The sequence below is a fragment of the Phalaenopsis equestris genome, unplaced genomic scaffold (genome assembly GCF_001263595.1).
Source record: "Phalaenopsis equestris unplaced genomic scaffold, ASM126359v1 Scaffold000229, whole genome shotgun sequence".
Classification (NCBI taxonomy): Eukaryota; Viridiplantae; Streptophyta; class Magnoliopsida; order Asparagales; family Orchidaceae; genus Phalaenopsis; species Phalaenopsis equestris.
Window position 1 is genome coordinate 758,999 of NW_018164671.1, and position 16,988 is coordinate 775,986.

The 16,988-nt window shown below is 36.0% G+C and overlaps 1 protein-coding gene across 1 annotated transcript in view; it reads left to right on the forward strand.

The window, feature by feature from the left end:
* The window catches only part of LOC110023733 (COP9 signalosome complex subunit 3), a 39,066-nt gene extending 23,346 nt beyond the window's left edge, over nt 1-15,720 (forward strand). The window contains exons 7-11 of the mRNA XM_020723291.1: nt 6,891-6,980; nt 14,154-14,312; nt 14,400-14,521; nt 15,163-15,235; nt 15,323-15,720. Coding sequence (XP_020578950.1) covers nt 6,891-6,980; nt 14,154-14,312; nt 14,400-14,521; nt 15,163-15,235; nt 15,323-15,388 — 510 coding nt within the window. The 3' untranslated portion in view covers nt 15,389-15,720. The remainder of the gene's footprint in view (nt 1-6,890; nt 6,981-14,153; nt 14,313-14,399; nt 14,522-15,162; nt 15,236-15,322) is intronic.
* Nucleotides 15,721-16,988: the final 1,268 nt, after the last annotated feature.

A 16,988-nucleotide genomic window follows, 5' to 3' on the forward strand; every position in this document is an offset into this window, starting at 1 on the left:
TGAATCCCCCTATTGTTGATTTTTCCTCCATATTGGGTTGCTTTGCCATATGTGCTCGAGGCCTTTGTTTCTCCCCACGGTTACCCCATTCTCGGCTTGGAGGTTTACCATTTAACTTCCAACACTTCTCCCTTGTATGCCTTGGTTTCTTGCAATAAGTACACCAAAGATTGTATTTTTTCTCCTTCCCTTGATTATCGTTCTTTGACTTCTCCTGATTTGTGTTTGCTGCTAAGGCTGACCCATCCATAGTATGTGGTTCTAGCATGACCCTCCTCCGACTTTCTTCTGCTTGGATTATTGAGATTGTTTCTTCTAGAGACGGTGTATCCTCCTTGTCGAGGATTTGGATTCTAACATGATCAAATTCAGGATTCAATCCTGCCAAAAAATCATATATTCGATTCTTCTCAATGAACTTCAAGGTGCAGCATCATCAGGGAATTTCATCTCAATTACATGATAGCGATCTAGTTCCTGCCACAGATTCTGCAATAGAGTTGCGTACTCTGTGACAGATTTGTCTCCTTGTTTGGTTGCTCCAGTTTTTTCCTTGATTTCATACACAAGGGCAGCATCGCGGGCTTTCGAGTATGTGCGGTTGATATAGTCCCAGATTTCCTTTGCGGTGTTCAAGAACATGCAAGTGCCACTGATCGTTGGGTTCATTTGAGATATTTCTTCCCATTGAACCTATTGGATGCCCGAATATTCTGCAACTCTCCAATTTTTTGAACAACATTGTATTCTTCAGAATTGTTGAAGTAGTTGGAGATAGTGGTTTCAGACGTTGACACGGTAAGGAAGAACAATTTGCAGCAATTAAGGCTAGAAATCAACCTGGAGTGGTAAAAGAATCACAACAATTAAGGCAACTAATAAAGAAAAATCCAAAGAGCGGCAAAGATCGCGAGATCTCCGGCACAGGATTGCAGCGGCAAAGGACGGTCTTCCTCGTGACAACGTGCTGCGTGCTGCTCGCTCCTCTCGGACGAAGCGGGAGTCGCTACTGGAATCCCGTGCTCGGGAGTAAGAGTCGCACGTGCTCGACAAAGAGAGATTTTAGTCGTTCTCTCCGTGCTCGTCGCTTCTGCTCGTGCTCAGAAGAGTTGCTCGTGCTCGTCGCTTCTGCTCGTGCTCGGAAGAGTCGCTCGTGCTCGTCGCTTCTGCTCGTGCTCAGAAGAGTTGCTCGTGCTCGTCGCTTCTGCTCGTGCTCGGAAGAGTCGCTCGTGCTCGCCGTGCTCGTCGCTTCTGCTCGTGGCAACTGCTACTGGATCGAGGCAGAGGACCGAAGCAGCCCGTGCTCGAAAGGAACGCGAGGAAGAGTCGGAGAAACGCGACAAAGGCGGTGTCCTCTAGGGTTTCAACTTGGTCTCTGATACCATGTGGGAAATCAAAGAAATTATTTGTATTTCACTCCATCTCTTGAATTGATCATACAAGGTATTATATAGGAGATTAAAAGGAGAAAAACTAGGAAACTATTTAACTATTTCCTTTAATTTAAGGGATTACAAATTTATTTTAATTTCCTTAATTTAAGGGATTTACCAATTAATTCTAATTTCCTTAATTAAGGAAATTAGAATTAATTCTCACAACTTTGTTTCCATCTCAATCACATCTCGACATAAGATTATTTTTTTATTGAACTTGAGGAACACGACCATTAACAACATTTATAATACATTTATTGATAACTAGCTTAACAATGATCACTTATTTGTTATTCTTATTTACTTTAAATTTTTTTTGACTTTCTATCCATTACTATTACTTTCTCGTTTCAAGTGCTAGCATTTATTATATGTAATAACTAATAATGTTCCCCAGTATCTTTTGATTCTCATCGATTTTTTGATTAATATGGCTATTTTGATCTGAAATAAATTTTCTCCAATAAAATAAACAGCTGAGACATTTAATCAATTTTGACTATTATGGGGCACATAAAGTCAAATTCCCATAAAAATGTAGTTGCAGTTTTTTATTTGAATTTAAATGTGAAATTAATGGCATATATGACATTGTTGCTAAGTAATAAATGAATATTTTCACCTTTCATAATAAAAACTGTTATGTTATATGCAAATTTAAATGTAATGGCATAGATGATGGGATGGCTAAGTGTTAAATAAACTAGTAATTTTGAGATCATAATTTTCACGTTAACATTATTGATTGTATTAATTTCCAATTGAATATGGTCATTTTGCTGTGAGAATATGGCTAGTGTTACCTTTAGAAACATTTACATTAGTTTAGTTTATATAAGAAGATTTGTGCTAATTTTAAAGCAACCATTATCTTATGCCCATTTGTTTTCCTATCTAAGTAGCATAGTTGCAGCAAAATATTATATGGATTTACTTCAATAGACAGAACTTTTAGTTGTTTGTATAATCTTATGTTAATATATACTTAAATATATTTTTTTTCCAAATTTGATGGCAATATGCAATTGCTTGCAGTAAAAGCAGCATTGACACCTAATTCAAGAAATAAAAAAAAATGAAAATCAATTGCTATTGTTGGTTTAAAAATTAATTATTTGATTGACTTGAACTTATAATGATATTGAATCATATAATGAAAAGGCTATGAAGAAGGGAAAAAATAATATTAACAACCGGCCCAAGCTTTCATCACGTGAGAGCCTTTTTGCGAGCTTGATGAAAAGGGTAAGGATGAATTTAATTTTTTTATAGATATTTGCTACATTAACTTTTAATTCTTACATATTTAATTTTATGAAAGATGAGAATGTATAATACAAAAACCTTTTTATTTTGAGAAAATAAATTGCTGTTGCCAAATTATGAATTTATATTTAAAAACCTAGTTTAGTGTCATTTGGTGGGTTAGGGTTGAACAAGCCATGTTGAAGTGTGAGTTTGCGGAGGTAGAGGAGAATATCATAGCTCGATATCGTGGTGGGTTAAGATCATCTATTAGCAATGTGATGCAATTACAGTCCTATTAGAACTTACAAGATTTCAAAAATTTAATCTTGAAGTTTGGGAAGCAATACAACAGTGTTAGATCTATTCTACTCTTCAAACAGTATTCGACTATGGGGTTTAGCAACAATAACATACCGATCGGAGTGTCAAGATCAGCCTCTCATGAGATGCTAGCATAGAATAAATAAAGATTGATTTGGCCGGCTTCCCTAAGTCTTTCCTAGCCATGAAATGCTTTGTGTGAATCTAATTAGTCAAATAGGAGAGATCCCTTTGGCTAAGCAGGTAACAATAAAAGAAGTGGACAATCACATAAAGAATAGAAGAAAATGAGGATGTTAAGGAATATCATTTTCCTGATGATGAGGGAATGATGTTAGTAGTGTGATAGATTCTTTAGATGGTGAGCTCAAGAGAGAGCAATACTGGCTTTGCATAATTTCTTTTATACATGTTCTAACTTGAACAAAAATGTGTGTAGTATTATCATTAACGATGGCATTTGTAAAAATGTAGCGTCTATCCAAATGATGGACAAATTGAGTCTTATCATGTTGAACTATTTTGGTTGAAGAAAGAAAATGAGATCAGTGTTGACAGGATATGCCTAATAGATTTCTCTATTAAAAATAAATTTTAGGAACAAGTTTGGTGTGACGTGGTAAATATAAATGCTTGTAATATCTTATTGGGTCACTATCCTGGAAGTACAATCGTTGTTCACGTTTTTATAGTTATAAGGACACATTCCTTTATCAAATATGATAAACACATCGTACTCTTACCTTGAAAGGAGTCCAAGGTAACGGGCATTCACATAGAGTCAGACCACAGTGTCATGCGTTACTTTTTTGTAGGCCTTAAGAGAAGCACCTTTAAAATTGGCATTATTGGTCTTAGAAGACTGTAAGTTCAATGAGCCAATACTAGATATAGTGTTGCTCCTGTTAAAGGAGTTTTTATTAAAGATAAATTTTAGGAACAAGTATGGTGTGTCTTGGTATATAAAAATACCCGTAATATCTTATTGGGTTATCCCTAGTAATACGACCGTTATTCGCGTTTTTACAGTTATAAGCACACATATTCCTTCATAAAAAAATATGAGAAACACATCGTACTCTTACCTTGAAAGGAGACCAAGGTAATTGGCATTCACATAGAATCAGACCATAATGTCACACATTACTTTTTTGTAGACCTTAAGAGAAGCACCATTAAAATTGGCATTATTGGTCTTAGAAGGTTGTAATTTCAACGAGGCAATACTAGATGTAGTGTTGCTCCTATTAAAGGAGTTTCAAGATGTCCTAGTCAACATTCTACCTTTTGGGTTGCCACCACTAAGAGTGATCTAGCATGCTATAGATTTCATCCTAGGATCAGTTTTCCTAAACTGATTTGCCTAAAGAATGTGACGAATAGAGTATGAGTTAAAGAAGTGTGTTACATATTTGATGCTTAGAGGCTTGGTTTGTGTGAATTTTTTCATTGTGATTTTTCTTAAGAAAGATTGCTCTTGGTGATTGTGCATTAATAGTACAATTTTGAACAAAATCACAAGTGCTAATTCCCTATTTCATGACTGGATGATTTATTTGATCAATTGCATGGAACCATCTTCTTCTCTAAGATTGATTTGATAGTGATAACCACCATATTAGGATGAGACCAGAAGATGAGTGGAAGATAGCTTTCAAGGCTCTAGATAGATTCTACAATTAGACAATCATACCCTTTGACTTGTGCAATGCTCTGAGCACCTTCATGTGGATGACGAGCTACATTTTCGAGCATTTATAAAAAAATATGTAGTTGCATATTTTGATAATATCTTGATATACAATCATATTGTAAAGAATTACATACAACACTTACTAGATATTCTTTAGGTTTTTTGGGCAGCCAAATTATATGGGCATCCGAAGAAATGTCAGTTTTTGACATCCTAGAAGTGCTTTCTTGGATCTATTGCATCAACAACTATCATTGAGTTGGACTATGTTAAGATTGAGGTTATTGTGAATTGGCCCGGTTCATAATCATTCACTCATGCACATCAATTTCATGGATTTATTTTCTTATTGGAGATCTATTAGAAATTTATCTCTATAGCAATGCCCTTACGGAGCTATTTAAGTCAAACAAATTCACTTGGTCAGATGAAGCACAATTTAGTTTTGATGCTTTAAAGAAACGTGTTACTCAGGCCCCTGTCTTTGCTCTTCGAGCTTTTTATCAGGTTTTCGAGGTCAAACGTAACGCCTCTATTGTGGGAATTGGAATTGTGCTAAGTCAAGAAAAACACACTTTTACCTTCTTCATTGAGAAGTTGAATGATTCCAGTCAAAAGTACCCTACCTACAATAATGAATTTTATGTCATTGTGATAGCTCATAATTACTTGATTCACTATCTATTGGTAAGTGAGTTCACTTTTTATATTGATCATGAGGTCTTGAGGTTGTTGAACAGTCAGAACAAACTAAAGGGTAGATACGACTCCTGGATAGATTTTTTTTTATTCTATTTTGTGCTTATACACAATTTTGGGGGTTAAAATAAGTTAGATGATGCATGGAACCGCCATAAATTATTAATCACAATTATGTATTTATAGGTAGTTGGCTTGAAGTATTGAAACATGCATATGCTATTGACAGTTATTTGGGACATTTAGGTTCATTGTTAGGACAAATCGTATGAACAGTTCGATATAGTAGCTGTCTATTTATTCTATTAGAATGTACTATACATTCTTAAGAGTTTTCTCATGAAAAAGCATATTGTAGGCAAAACACAATTGAGGGATGGCATAATATTTTGGCAGGGACAAGATTATTTTATTAATAAAGGAGAATCTTTATCTGCTATGATTGGTAGAAGTTGTAGAGATGAAGGTTGGGCCGTGTAGAGTATGTCATTTGGCTAAGATCCGAGGGTAGAATATGAGCCTCAATATATTTCGAGTATTCTAGAGTTATCTTAGGTAGACGTTAATATTGATTTTGTTGTGGGCTTGCCACGGATGTAGTGAGGTAAGGACTCTTTTTAAGGTGGTTGTAGACCGTTTCTCTAAGATGACGACACACTTTGTAACTTGTCACAAGATGATGGATGTTTCACATATCGCAAACTCGTACTTTAGGGAGAGTTTGTGTTTATGAAGTGCCTAAGACCATCACTTTAGATAGAGATGTAAAGTTTCCATGCATTATAGGTCGACTTCTACCATGGAGGGATTGACTCACTATGAATGAACATTTCTCTGGTCTTTTTTTGTGATTGTTTAACCTAAACAATATGGTAACAAATGAATGTCTTCTTATGCATAATTATGTGATGGGGCTGTTTGGCGTTTGTGCAATTCACTCGTGGTCAACTAATGGGAATTATATGGTTGTTAATTTTTATGCCTTGAAAAATGCCGAAAAAATGTGCAAACCTCTCAAATAGGCAGGGTTGTAATTTCATGCAATTTAAAAGGCAACTTGGCTTGGCAGTGTCGATTAGTATTTTTGCAATTATGGTATTTTACGAAGTAGTGTGTGCTTTGTATTTAAAAATAGGAAGTGCATAGAAAATCATTTTTTTCAAATTTAAGAAGCATTTAACCTTCTTATGTTGTTCATGTGTAAAGGATGCAATATTTGACACTCGTTTGATTATTGAAATCCAATTATGCGGACGTTCTTTCATTTGACTGTGCAAGATAATGATGTTTTGTTGCCTTGGTGGCCCTTTGGTTAGTTGTATAATTTTTGGCTGCTGATGCTACTTCGGATAAAAACAAGAATATGTTAGCTTGTCACTGAATGCAGCTGAATCAGAGGCTTCCATTCTATGATTTATGCATCACTATTTTGTTTTGGAGAATCTAAAATTTGACATTAAGTTTCATTTGGGTTCATATTCTCCCTCTGGCAGCCTTATGTTGATTTGGCTACTTGTTATGCGACGGGAAAATTTTCAGATCTAGAAGCATTTATTCAGACTAATATGGAGAAATTTAAATCTGTGAGTTATTCGTTAACTTTCATTCTTTTTTTTTTTAATTTACTTTCATTATTTATTCAGACTAATATGGAGAAATTTAAATCTGTGAGCGCCCATTCGTTAACTTTCATTCTATATATATATATATATATGTGTGTGTGTGTGTGTGTGTGTGTGTGTGTGTGTGTGTGTACTTTCATTCTTTATTTCTTTCTTAGAACATTAGCAAAATTACTGTATATTTTATTAATTTTTATAATCCTTTCAAATAGGTGTAAGAAGTGTTAAGAGGATTTAAACATATTTAGGTAGACATCTCAAGTGAAATGGTAGAATGACAGGAAAGTTTTAGAAATCAATTAGCGTGGGGATTATTGAATAAAGATTAAATGCATGATACTAAATTAATGGGTAATATTTTCATTTAATGTTTTCATTGATATATATGTGTGATAAGTTCAAGTTTGTTGGATCTCTCATATAAATTACATGGGCATAGATGGGGATAACTTTTAGAATTAAAATTGGTTAGTTAAAATAAAATAATTTTGGCGTAGTGATGCATTCAACAATTATCAAAGAAAATTTTATTTTATCTTTTTAATAAATTGCTGTTAGGGTGTCTATGTTAGATGGCTCTGAGTCAGTCAATAAATAAGTCTCAAATGTTCAATTGAGTGACAAAAATGAGTTAACATTTATGTGGTAAAGCTAAGTAATAAATGATTGATGTAGTACAATTTCAAGTGTAAGTCAAGTGTAATTCAATTTATAGTGTGGCTGTTCTTATTTGCCATTTAGTTATTATTTTAATTTAAATGTCATTGGTTATTTAATACTATATGGTATTTTGATATTTGTTTAGTGTTTGTTTTTTCCATTATAGATATGGCCTATGTCTGTATGTAATGTCCAACTTCTTTTAAGTTATTGAAGCTTAAATAAAGAAGAATTTTTCTTTTATCATACATTGCGGGCATTTATTCTCCCTTTTATGGTTTAGTCTTCCTTCCTTACCACTTGATTTATCTCTTCTTTTTAAGCGTTCATTCAACTTGTCTTCTAAATCCTTAGTTTTGTGTCATCAAACTGATATTAAAGCCAAAGTTCTTAAGTTTAAAATAAAAATCTGCTATAATATTGTCATGCTTTTATGTTTCCCAGCTAGTCTCTTTACTTCTCTTCATAGTAAAATCCTATGAAAAACTACCTCATGTTAATTTATAGATTTCTCTTCTTTATTTTTCCCTTGACAACTCTGACTTCATATCCATTCACAAGGTGCACGTGCTGTACTTGGATTCTTACTAATCGCATATTACATTCTTGTTTTCACTTTCTCGCATATACGTCTCTACAATTGATGTGTGACCCTTTTTTGCAGCACATCACTAACAGTCCCTCCAAGAACCACTGCAAATCTTTACAAAATTGCAGTCATCCGTTTTGTTTGCTTCACCCACTTGTACTTTGCATCACACGCATGATTGTTGATTTGTGCATTCTCATTTGCTCATCTACATCTCTTTCCTAACCTCACCTTTCTAACAACTTCTAACTTTCGCCCATAATGCTTACTCCCTCTCAGTTGTTATTAAGCTTTAATTCTATCCAGTAGGATTAAATAACCCAATCCAGTTAGATTTGAACCTAACACAAATAGGTCATCATAAACACCAATGAAAAAAACTTTTGACATCAATCAACCAATGCATTAAACAAGTCATATTAATCAATAAATACACATGGTCTGTTTAGAGTGGTGATAATATTCTCGAGGATGGGAAATATGACAAGTCTTTTTAGTGCAGGGTGATTTGTGCTTATGTTTTCATAATATAAATAAAATGACGCAATTTATGTAAATTAGGAAGGGAATTTAGTATTTTTAGATTGTAGATTAGTAAATATGCTAATATCTTACTTTAGTTAAATTTAAAGCAGTTAGTGCGAGTATTATTATTCAAGGATGATGTATTGATTGAATAAATCCAAAGAAATTTGACCACATGAAGTCAAGAAATGTAATTTTATCATATGATGTTAATTTTCAAATTTTCCAAATTTAAACGAAGTTAAGAACATGAGCAAACTAATAACAAGATATGTAAAATAAATTAAATCTATGAAAGAAGTTATCAAAATAAAAAAATCAGGCCTCTCTTCGCTGCAAGGGGATGAACTCCGTAGAATTAGATAGTCATATTTGTTCTTCACTCAGAAATTTCACGTTCATCTTTTCACATAGAAGATTGAAAGCTTAAAGAGAATTTTTCTTTAGTCAAAGTTAATTTGTATTATCTATTTATGGACTCATCTCTATTCTAGTAAATCCAGTTAGACACAAGAGCAACCTAATTTAGTTTCAAGCAATCATTGAATTCGTTTTAAATTACTTGCCTACTGAACAATTTTTGTTCGTGAAGTAGCAAAAAAACCCTTGGGAGGACTAACAATGCCCGTAGGTAGTGGCATTAGTAATTGTATCAATGACCAGACGAAAGTAGCACTTGTAATCAATAAAAGAATAGCAATGTGCATAATGATTATGTGAGTAGCAAATGGTGGAATGGGAATGTTTGTTTCTCATCAATTTGCCTTGCATGAAAAAGTATAAGTTTTGACGAATTTAATATATTGCATTAATTTATGTCTTGAACTCGAGAATCACATGCCTAGGTGGACACAAATTGTGTCACGCACGAATTCAGTGGCTAGAAAACATGACTCGTACTAAGCACAACGGGAAATACCGACGACGCTATAGACAGTGTCGTAGGAAGCGAGATAGGTGGCTTGATGTAAGTCATCTCATCGCAAAGTGTGCAAGTATCTATCCTCATGCATACAGTGAAGTATGTGGGGAAGATACTTGCAGGTGCAGGTGCATGTGCTTAAAGAGTTGTTGCAAGGGTGCTCAAAGAGACATCCAAACATGCAAAATGCTAAAGAAAAGCATACAGTGTAGACACAAAATCGCATGCAATGAAATATGTATCATAGAACAAAGTAAAAAATGATTTGTCATACACATGAAGGAGCATGCAATAGGCAAACACCACAATCAATATCATGCAAAGATGTAAAAATGCACACAAGTATGCACCTGTCAAGCGAAGTGGGCCAAAGATGGTCAATCGAATCAGAGTAATCGGTCGATCTGGTCGTGACAACCAATCGAATCGAAGAGATGAGTCGATTGAATCAGGGCGGCCGATCAAACCTAATTGATTGGGCGATCAGACCGGGGCAGCTGATTGAACCCAAGTGATCAGACGATCTGACCGGAGCGGCCGATCGAACTCGTGTGAATGGGCGATCTAACCGGATGGTCAATCGAACCCAAGTGAATCAGTGATCTGATTGGGGCGGTCGATTGTACCCAAAGGATAAGGTGATCGAGTCGTGGCAGCCGATTAAATCCAAATGAGAGGGTAATCGAGCCGATGAGGCTGATCAAACCTAAAGTGATCAATCGATCGTGCTGTCCCGACCAATTGAACCGAAGAGGTGATTGGTCGATCGAGTCAAAAGTGATTGGTCGATCAAGCATGGACGGCGATCAAATTGAAAGTGATCACACGATCAACATATAATATGCAAGACACTATGAATGAGCATGCAAAAAATGTTACTCAAATGCATTCGACGACACGTCGAACTCATCCTAGCGACCTTGCATAGGATCTAGAGTTAAATTTGATAGAGAGGTATATCAACGCGATATTACGCGTGTCAACATAACGCCCATCTCCATTTGCCTGACATAAAGCGGAGGGTGTCTCATGAGAACAACTCAACGACCGAGAGGGCGAAAGACCAAAGGGTTTGCTTCGCCCGCTCATCCGATTGGCTTCAAATGACCATCCAAATGAAGTCGTCGGAACAAACGGTGAGATTAGTACAACCTCGACTTTCGAATTTAGGGCTAAGGTTATGGAAAATTGCTCGGATTCGTCTGGGAAAGTTCACGAAAGTTCGCCTAACTCATCGGTTTCCTCTAACACACAATCCTAGCCCTAAAATCTCTATCAACCAGACCTAGAAGGCTTGCTAGGAATGAAAGTGTGAGAGTTTTAAAGAGATCTCACCGTAGCAATAGTTGCGTTCGCGTTCTCTCTGTCTGTCCAAGCAGTCGGCGCCCGAATCACGCACCAAAGCATCTCATAAAACATGCATGAAACGATGGAACAAGCGAGGGCAGAAGGTATGCACGTATCTTTGATAAACAATTATTGCATGCAAGAATATGACTAATACATACCTTTGCGATGGTTTCCCGAAAATGGGAAGCGTCGGCGGGAAGCCTCGCCGAGAGAGGGAACGTCGGTCGGAAAGGGCATGTCGATGTTTTTACAAGATCGGAGATGGGTTGCGCGAGCATTAGCAGGTCGACCTATGGTATCACCTGAAAGGGAGGAGAGCAGGCGGGCGAAGGTGTCGCTGGTGAGCGAGGTTGTCAGCAACGTTTTCTTTTTCTTATTTCAGCCGCAAATCTCGTTGTTCATCATCCTCCATTTTCCTTGTGAAGATGAGTCGTCGTCAGTGGCAAAGCAAGCTGCATTGAAGAGCTCATGCCGTAGGCGAAGTTGCTAAGGAGAGGGATGGCCGAGCAACTTTGTGAGAGAAGGGGGTCGCACCAGTCTTCTTTGTGATAAAGGGAAGCCGCTGTAGGAGATAGTCCGCCGACAATAGAGCAAGGAGGCGTCGGCGTGAGTGGATGGACGTCGAAGCTTTCGTTCGTGAGAGGATTTTGGGCCTACGGGCGAACATCACCAGCAAGCGAAATCCGTCGGCGAGGAACATGGTCACTGGCGAATGAGAGGCCGGCGAGGTGTCACTGGCAAGATGTCTCGTGGGGGCCGTGCGTCGGTCGAGACGATCAGGGCAAGAAACAGGGATCTACTTTGTTGTGCATCGATTTGCACGTTTCTCGCTCGTGCACAAAACCCAGCAATATAGGTGTCGTCCCTAGGTAAAATCAATGTTTCAAATGCGCTCACGGGGTCTGTTTCGTTATTAGGGGTCATATGGACGAATTGATCGAGAATCGAGTCAATTTGAATATGATTTGCGCGCGACGTGCAAATGAGGTTTGAGAGTACTAAATTAACTCTTAACATTTGAAACAGCTGTGAACCACAAAAGTATCTTAGTTGTGCACATTCAAAATCATCTTGTAAGAATCATATTTTTAAGCTAGCATATGTGTAAGAGTACTAACATCAATGTTCCTATCGCCCTCTTTCTTCTAAAGGTCATCGGTCCATACTTGTGTGGCAATTGATTAGTTCTCTTAATTGTCGAAAACCATGCCACTAATCGAAATCAAAGCTTACTACATGCTTCAATTTTTTAGGGAGCACATAATTTATCAGTTTTGCATCATATATCGGATCATATCTGATATTGGTACCGCTTTCAAGAGCACCAAAATGTCCCCCATTGTCAGTGTGTTATGTTAAGAGTTTTGGGTTTAAGGTTTTATGCTTTAGGGTTTAGGTTTTAGTGTCTTTGGGCGCATGGTCTAGGGTTTATTGTTTAGAGTTTTGGGGTTAGGGTTTAGGGTTTGATTTTAGTATTTAAGGTTTAATTTGTTCATATCTTAAAGCAAATCTCCCTTTTTAAAGAAGATATTTCTGACATTAATTGCTATATTGTTTGGCACTCTCAATCTTGAAAAAACGTGGTCTCTCATTGGGAATCCCTCTATATATGGCTATTATCTAACTCGATGGTTTAGAGGTTCCCATCATTGAAGCTAGGGCCACTGCTATGTTTGTTTAAGCTCACACAAGAAGCCTCAATCTGCTAAACTATCTACGTGTCATATTTTGGAGAACAACTTTGACTAGCCAAATTTAATTCTAGATAGTTGTTAAATTAAAATTAAACAAGGCAAGCCAGAGGCATGACAATATCCCAGTAACTGCAAAAGGAACTTTAATAATTGGGAAAACCAATACTCATTACCAGTTATCCACATAAATAGTAGCACCCACAATAAAGCCATTGGAGTAGCTTGCGAATGAATAGACAAGGTTGTTCCACATCATTTCTATTACTATTGTTTGGGATGATGTTGTTCTCACTACTCATTTTGCCCTCATTAGTATGGCTTTTCCTCTTGGCCCCTATTCTCTAACATAGATTTTTTATATCTTTCTTATTCATGATAAAATTTTCATTTGTCAGTGCATTTTTGTTAGATATAAATTATGGAAAAGAAGCAAACCACACAGTTTTCAGGGGCATGCCATAGGTGTGTCTACGTCCAACTCGAGTTTAACATGGAGCCCTAAGGTTTTTTGATGATTTTTAGCTTCCTAGGTTTCAATTTTCAGGATTAATATATCAAGTGGGTTCACTTGTTTTTTATTAAGTCAATTATTAGCAGCTTATATATTGTTTGTTATTTAAAATTAGTGTTGTATTTTTATATTTGTAGTGGAATATTTTTTTGATTTTTTAATATTAATTTTTCTTGTAAATAATGCACCATAGTTTTTTCATTTTGTTGCTGAATCTGGAATAAAGTTTTATATTATGTCATCTCAATGGGGATTGATTGCCCCTGTAGAGTTTCTTTTATACTTTCTTTCTCTCCATCTCATGCTAATCTTCTTGAGCTCCATTTGTTTGGCCGATTCTTCTTTCTATAGTCATACAATAATAAAAGAATCCTCCTTGATTTTCATTCCCGTTGTTTGTGATAATATGATCGTAAATATACATGTGATTTGCGTATGCACAATTGATAGCTGGGGATGTATCAATAAAATAAATATGTAGAATAACTGTGGGTAGGTTATGAAGAAAGAGTACTGAGCCTAAGTTAATTTGTTTAAAATATGTGTAAATAGACTTGCATGAAATAGACTCAACCCAAATGTGGCAGAGAATAAAAAATAAATGTGGGAGTAAGATTAATGAAGCCTACCTCTTGGGATAGGCTAAGAATGAGGATGATGTCATGTGATGAATTGTAAGTTGAATTATATGGCATCATTCTTATGTCTTTATGTTTTCGAGCTGTGTTCTACTATTTTTATTTTTGCTTTCAGTTCTTCATGTTTAGAATTACTTCCTTTTAGCTTGGCTATGTTTTGTATGGCCATATGAATGTGTTTGTTTCTGAAGGAGACAATATTAGCATTTTGAAGGGACACCTTGTTCTTGTACTTTCTCTTTCAGGACAATAATCTTGGATTGGTTAAGCAAGTTCTTTCTTCTTTGTACAAGCGCAATATCCAGAGGTTGACTCAAACTTACTTGACTTTGTCGCTTCAAGATATAGCCAACGCTGTTCACTTAAACAGCTCGAAAGAAGCTGAATTGCGAGTACTTCAGATGGTAATTCTCCGTGTAATATTTTTCTGAAGTCGTTTTTAAGTTTCGAGGATGCTGTTCTAAAGTTGTAATTATTTTCTTTAATTATAGATTCAAGATGGAGATATTTTTGCGACAATAAACCAGAAAGACGGTATGGTCAGTTTTCATGAGGATCCAGAACAATACAAGACTTGTGAGATGATTGATCAAATTGATTCATCAATTCAAAGGTAATGAAACAGCTTCTTCTTCATCCATGTGTTATGGGACAATCAGATAAGATTACATTTCTGCAAATTAGCCATTGCACATGCAAATTACGCTCTGATCAAATAAACATTACAATTCAAATGTCAGTCGCATATTTGTCGTTAAGTGTAAAATAGCATGTTCTAGCAAGTAAGACTGCTAGGTCTATTTGGTGCAGCTACTTCTATTTGAAAAAGCAGTTGTAAAGTTGTTGCAGAATAAGTTGTTTTTCAAGAAGTTGTGTTGGCTATTACAATTTTTTTTTATTTTTAAGAACTTGGACCGCAACTTTTTGGTAGCCACTGCACGTAGCTTTTCCACCACAGCTTTTTGAGAACACAAGCAAAATGCAGTTTTATCAAATACCACAGTCATGCGGTCCATTGCTTTGTAAATGTATATCTGTGTCCTTGTTCATATTTAAAAGAATGCATTCTTCTTGCATTATTTTTGTCTTACTTTTCATAGCTTAGTTTCAATCAATTTTGTAGTAAAACCAAATTGGTGATTACGTTGAACAATTCTTGATAAACTCAGCACATTAATCATTTCTGTTTTGAACTGCACCTAGCACACAATGTGGGGTTAACATCCATTAAGGTGGCTTTACTTGTGCTTTCAGATTGATGGCCTTGTCAAAGAAGCTGACTGCAATAGATGAGCACATTTCTTGCGATCCGGCCTACGTTTCAAAGGTAACATCTCTGATTATTCAGTACCATGATTTGTATCTTCTGCTTAGGATAGATCTTCTGCTACTGAAGTTTGTGTTATTTCTCCAGATTGGGAGAGAAAGACCGAGATTTGACTTCGATGACTTCGATTCTGTTCCGCATAAATTCCTGTGAGGATGAAGGAGCCTCCCCTCATTGAGTATGATTCCTTCATTGCCAGAATCTTGATAATTTTATTTCTTTTCTTATCCGGTACTGCTGTGCATTTTATTGCTTTGATTCAGTTTTTCTGTTAGCTCTGAGAATGCTAGCTCCTCTTTTTTGTATGTTTATCTGAGGTTCATCTTATTTGAGTAAAATGATGGATGGTAGTAATTTTTAGTGCCATCATGACATATTAGAGTTAAGGATTGATGTTCTGCGAAGTTACTTCTGTAACTTTGCAGCACTTAACAGCCTTAGTGATGTAACACTTGATTCCATTATGATCTGCTGCTTGGCTTTCAGACCGTTGGTAACACTTTTTTTTTTTTTTTTTATTTATAATTACTTATAGAGCACCCAAAACATTGATATTTACAAAACAAGCATCGAAGTCATTGTTTGAAGTACCGAATAGATGCATTTATGTGTGCCGCGGTTAAATCATTAAGAGTTTGATAAAAATGAAGAATATGGGTTGGGGTTTTATCTTGAATTTTGATATTCTAAGTGAGAATTTGAAAAAGGGATGGAAACGAGTGCTTGATTTATAAATAGCAATGTTTGGGGTGCTTTGTATGTAATTGCTCCTTTTTTTTTTTTTTGGGCTATTGTGTGAGTTACTTTCTGACGTTTGGAGAATCAGATATGTTAGAATGTGATCGATTTTGGAAAGAAAGATGCAATTTTGTCTACATATATATATATATGCTGCTCGTTGTGATTCTTTGTTAGTGCAGCCTAGCGCAAGTCCCTTGGGGTCACTGGTTTGATCCCGACCCGCCTGAGTGCATATGAGTGCATCTGATTTTCAGTGCAGGATCGAGTGATTAGGCGCATATTCACACAACTCAAATCTTTAATATCACCAAATTGATATGTACATTTTTATTCATAGTTTTAAGAGCATCAAAATGTCATGCAAGTAAATGAGAGTGTAGGTTTGTGATATGTAAAAAAAATATAAGAACGGTGTGCTATGCATCTAAACATCCCTTTAAAAATATGAATAGCAATAGCTACATGTTTTGTGCACATGAATTGTGTACTTCTACTCGTCATATGATAAGGGCATTTATGTACATAACATATAATTCTTATTTAATTACATTTCAAACCCTTAAATTTAATTTTTTTATATATGCTACCTTACCTCTTCATATTTAGGGTCCGTTTGAGCCAAGCTTATAAGTATGGGCGGCGTTTTAAAAACGCCGTCGTAACGTTTGGTTCGCATGTTTCGTCAGCTTATCCGAAACTGCGTTTGAGTTTTTACACTAAACGCGGGCCGCGGGTCGACTCCTGCGGCCGGCCTGCTGGCCGCGTTTCAAGATAAGCAGCTTCTCCTGAAACGCACAAGCTGCCCCAAACGGACCCTTAGTGTTTCACTTTCTAAAACTTATATTGAAGATATTTTTGATGTGATATGAAATATTAGTGTGGTATAAATATAAAAATTAAAGCTTGAGTGCTAGATATGTAAATATATAAAAATTGGGTGCTATTTATGGAGTTGCCCCTTAAAATATTACCATTATTTATTTTTTTCTAAAGTAATAAAACAAAAAAATCA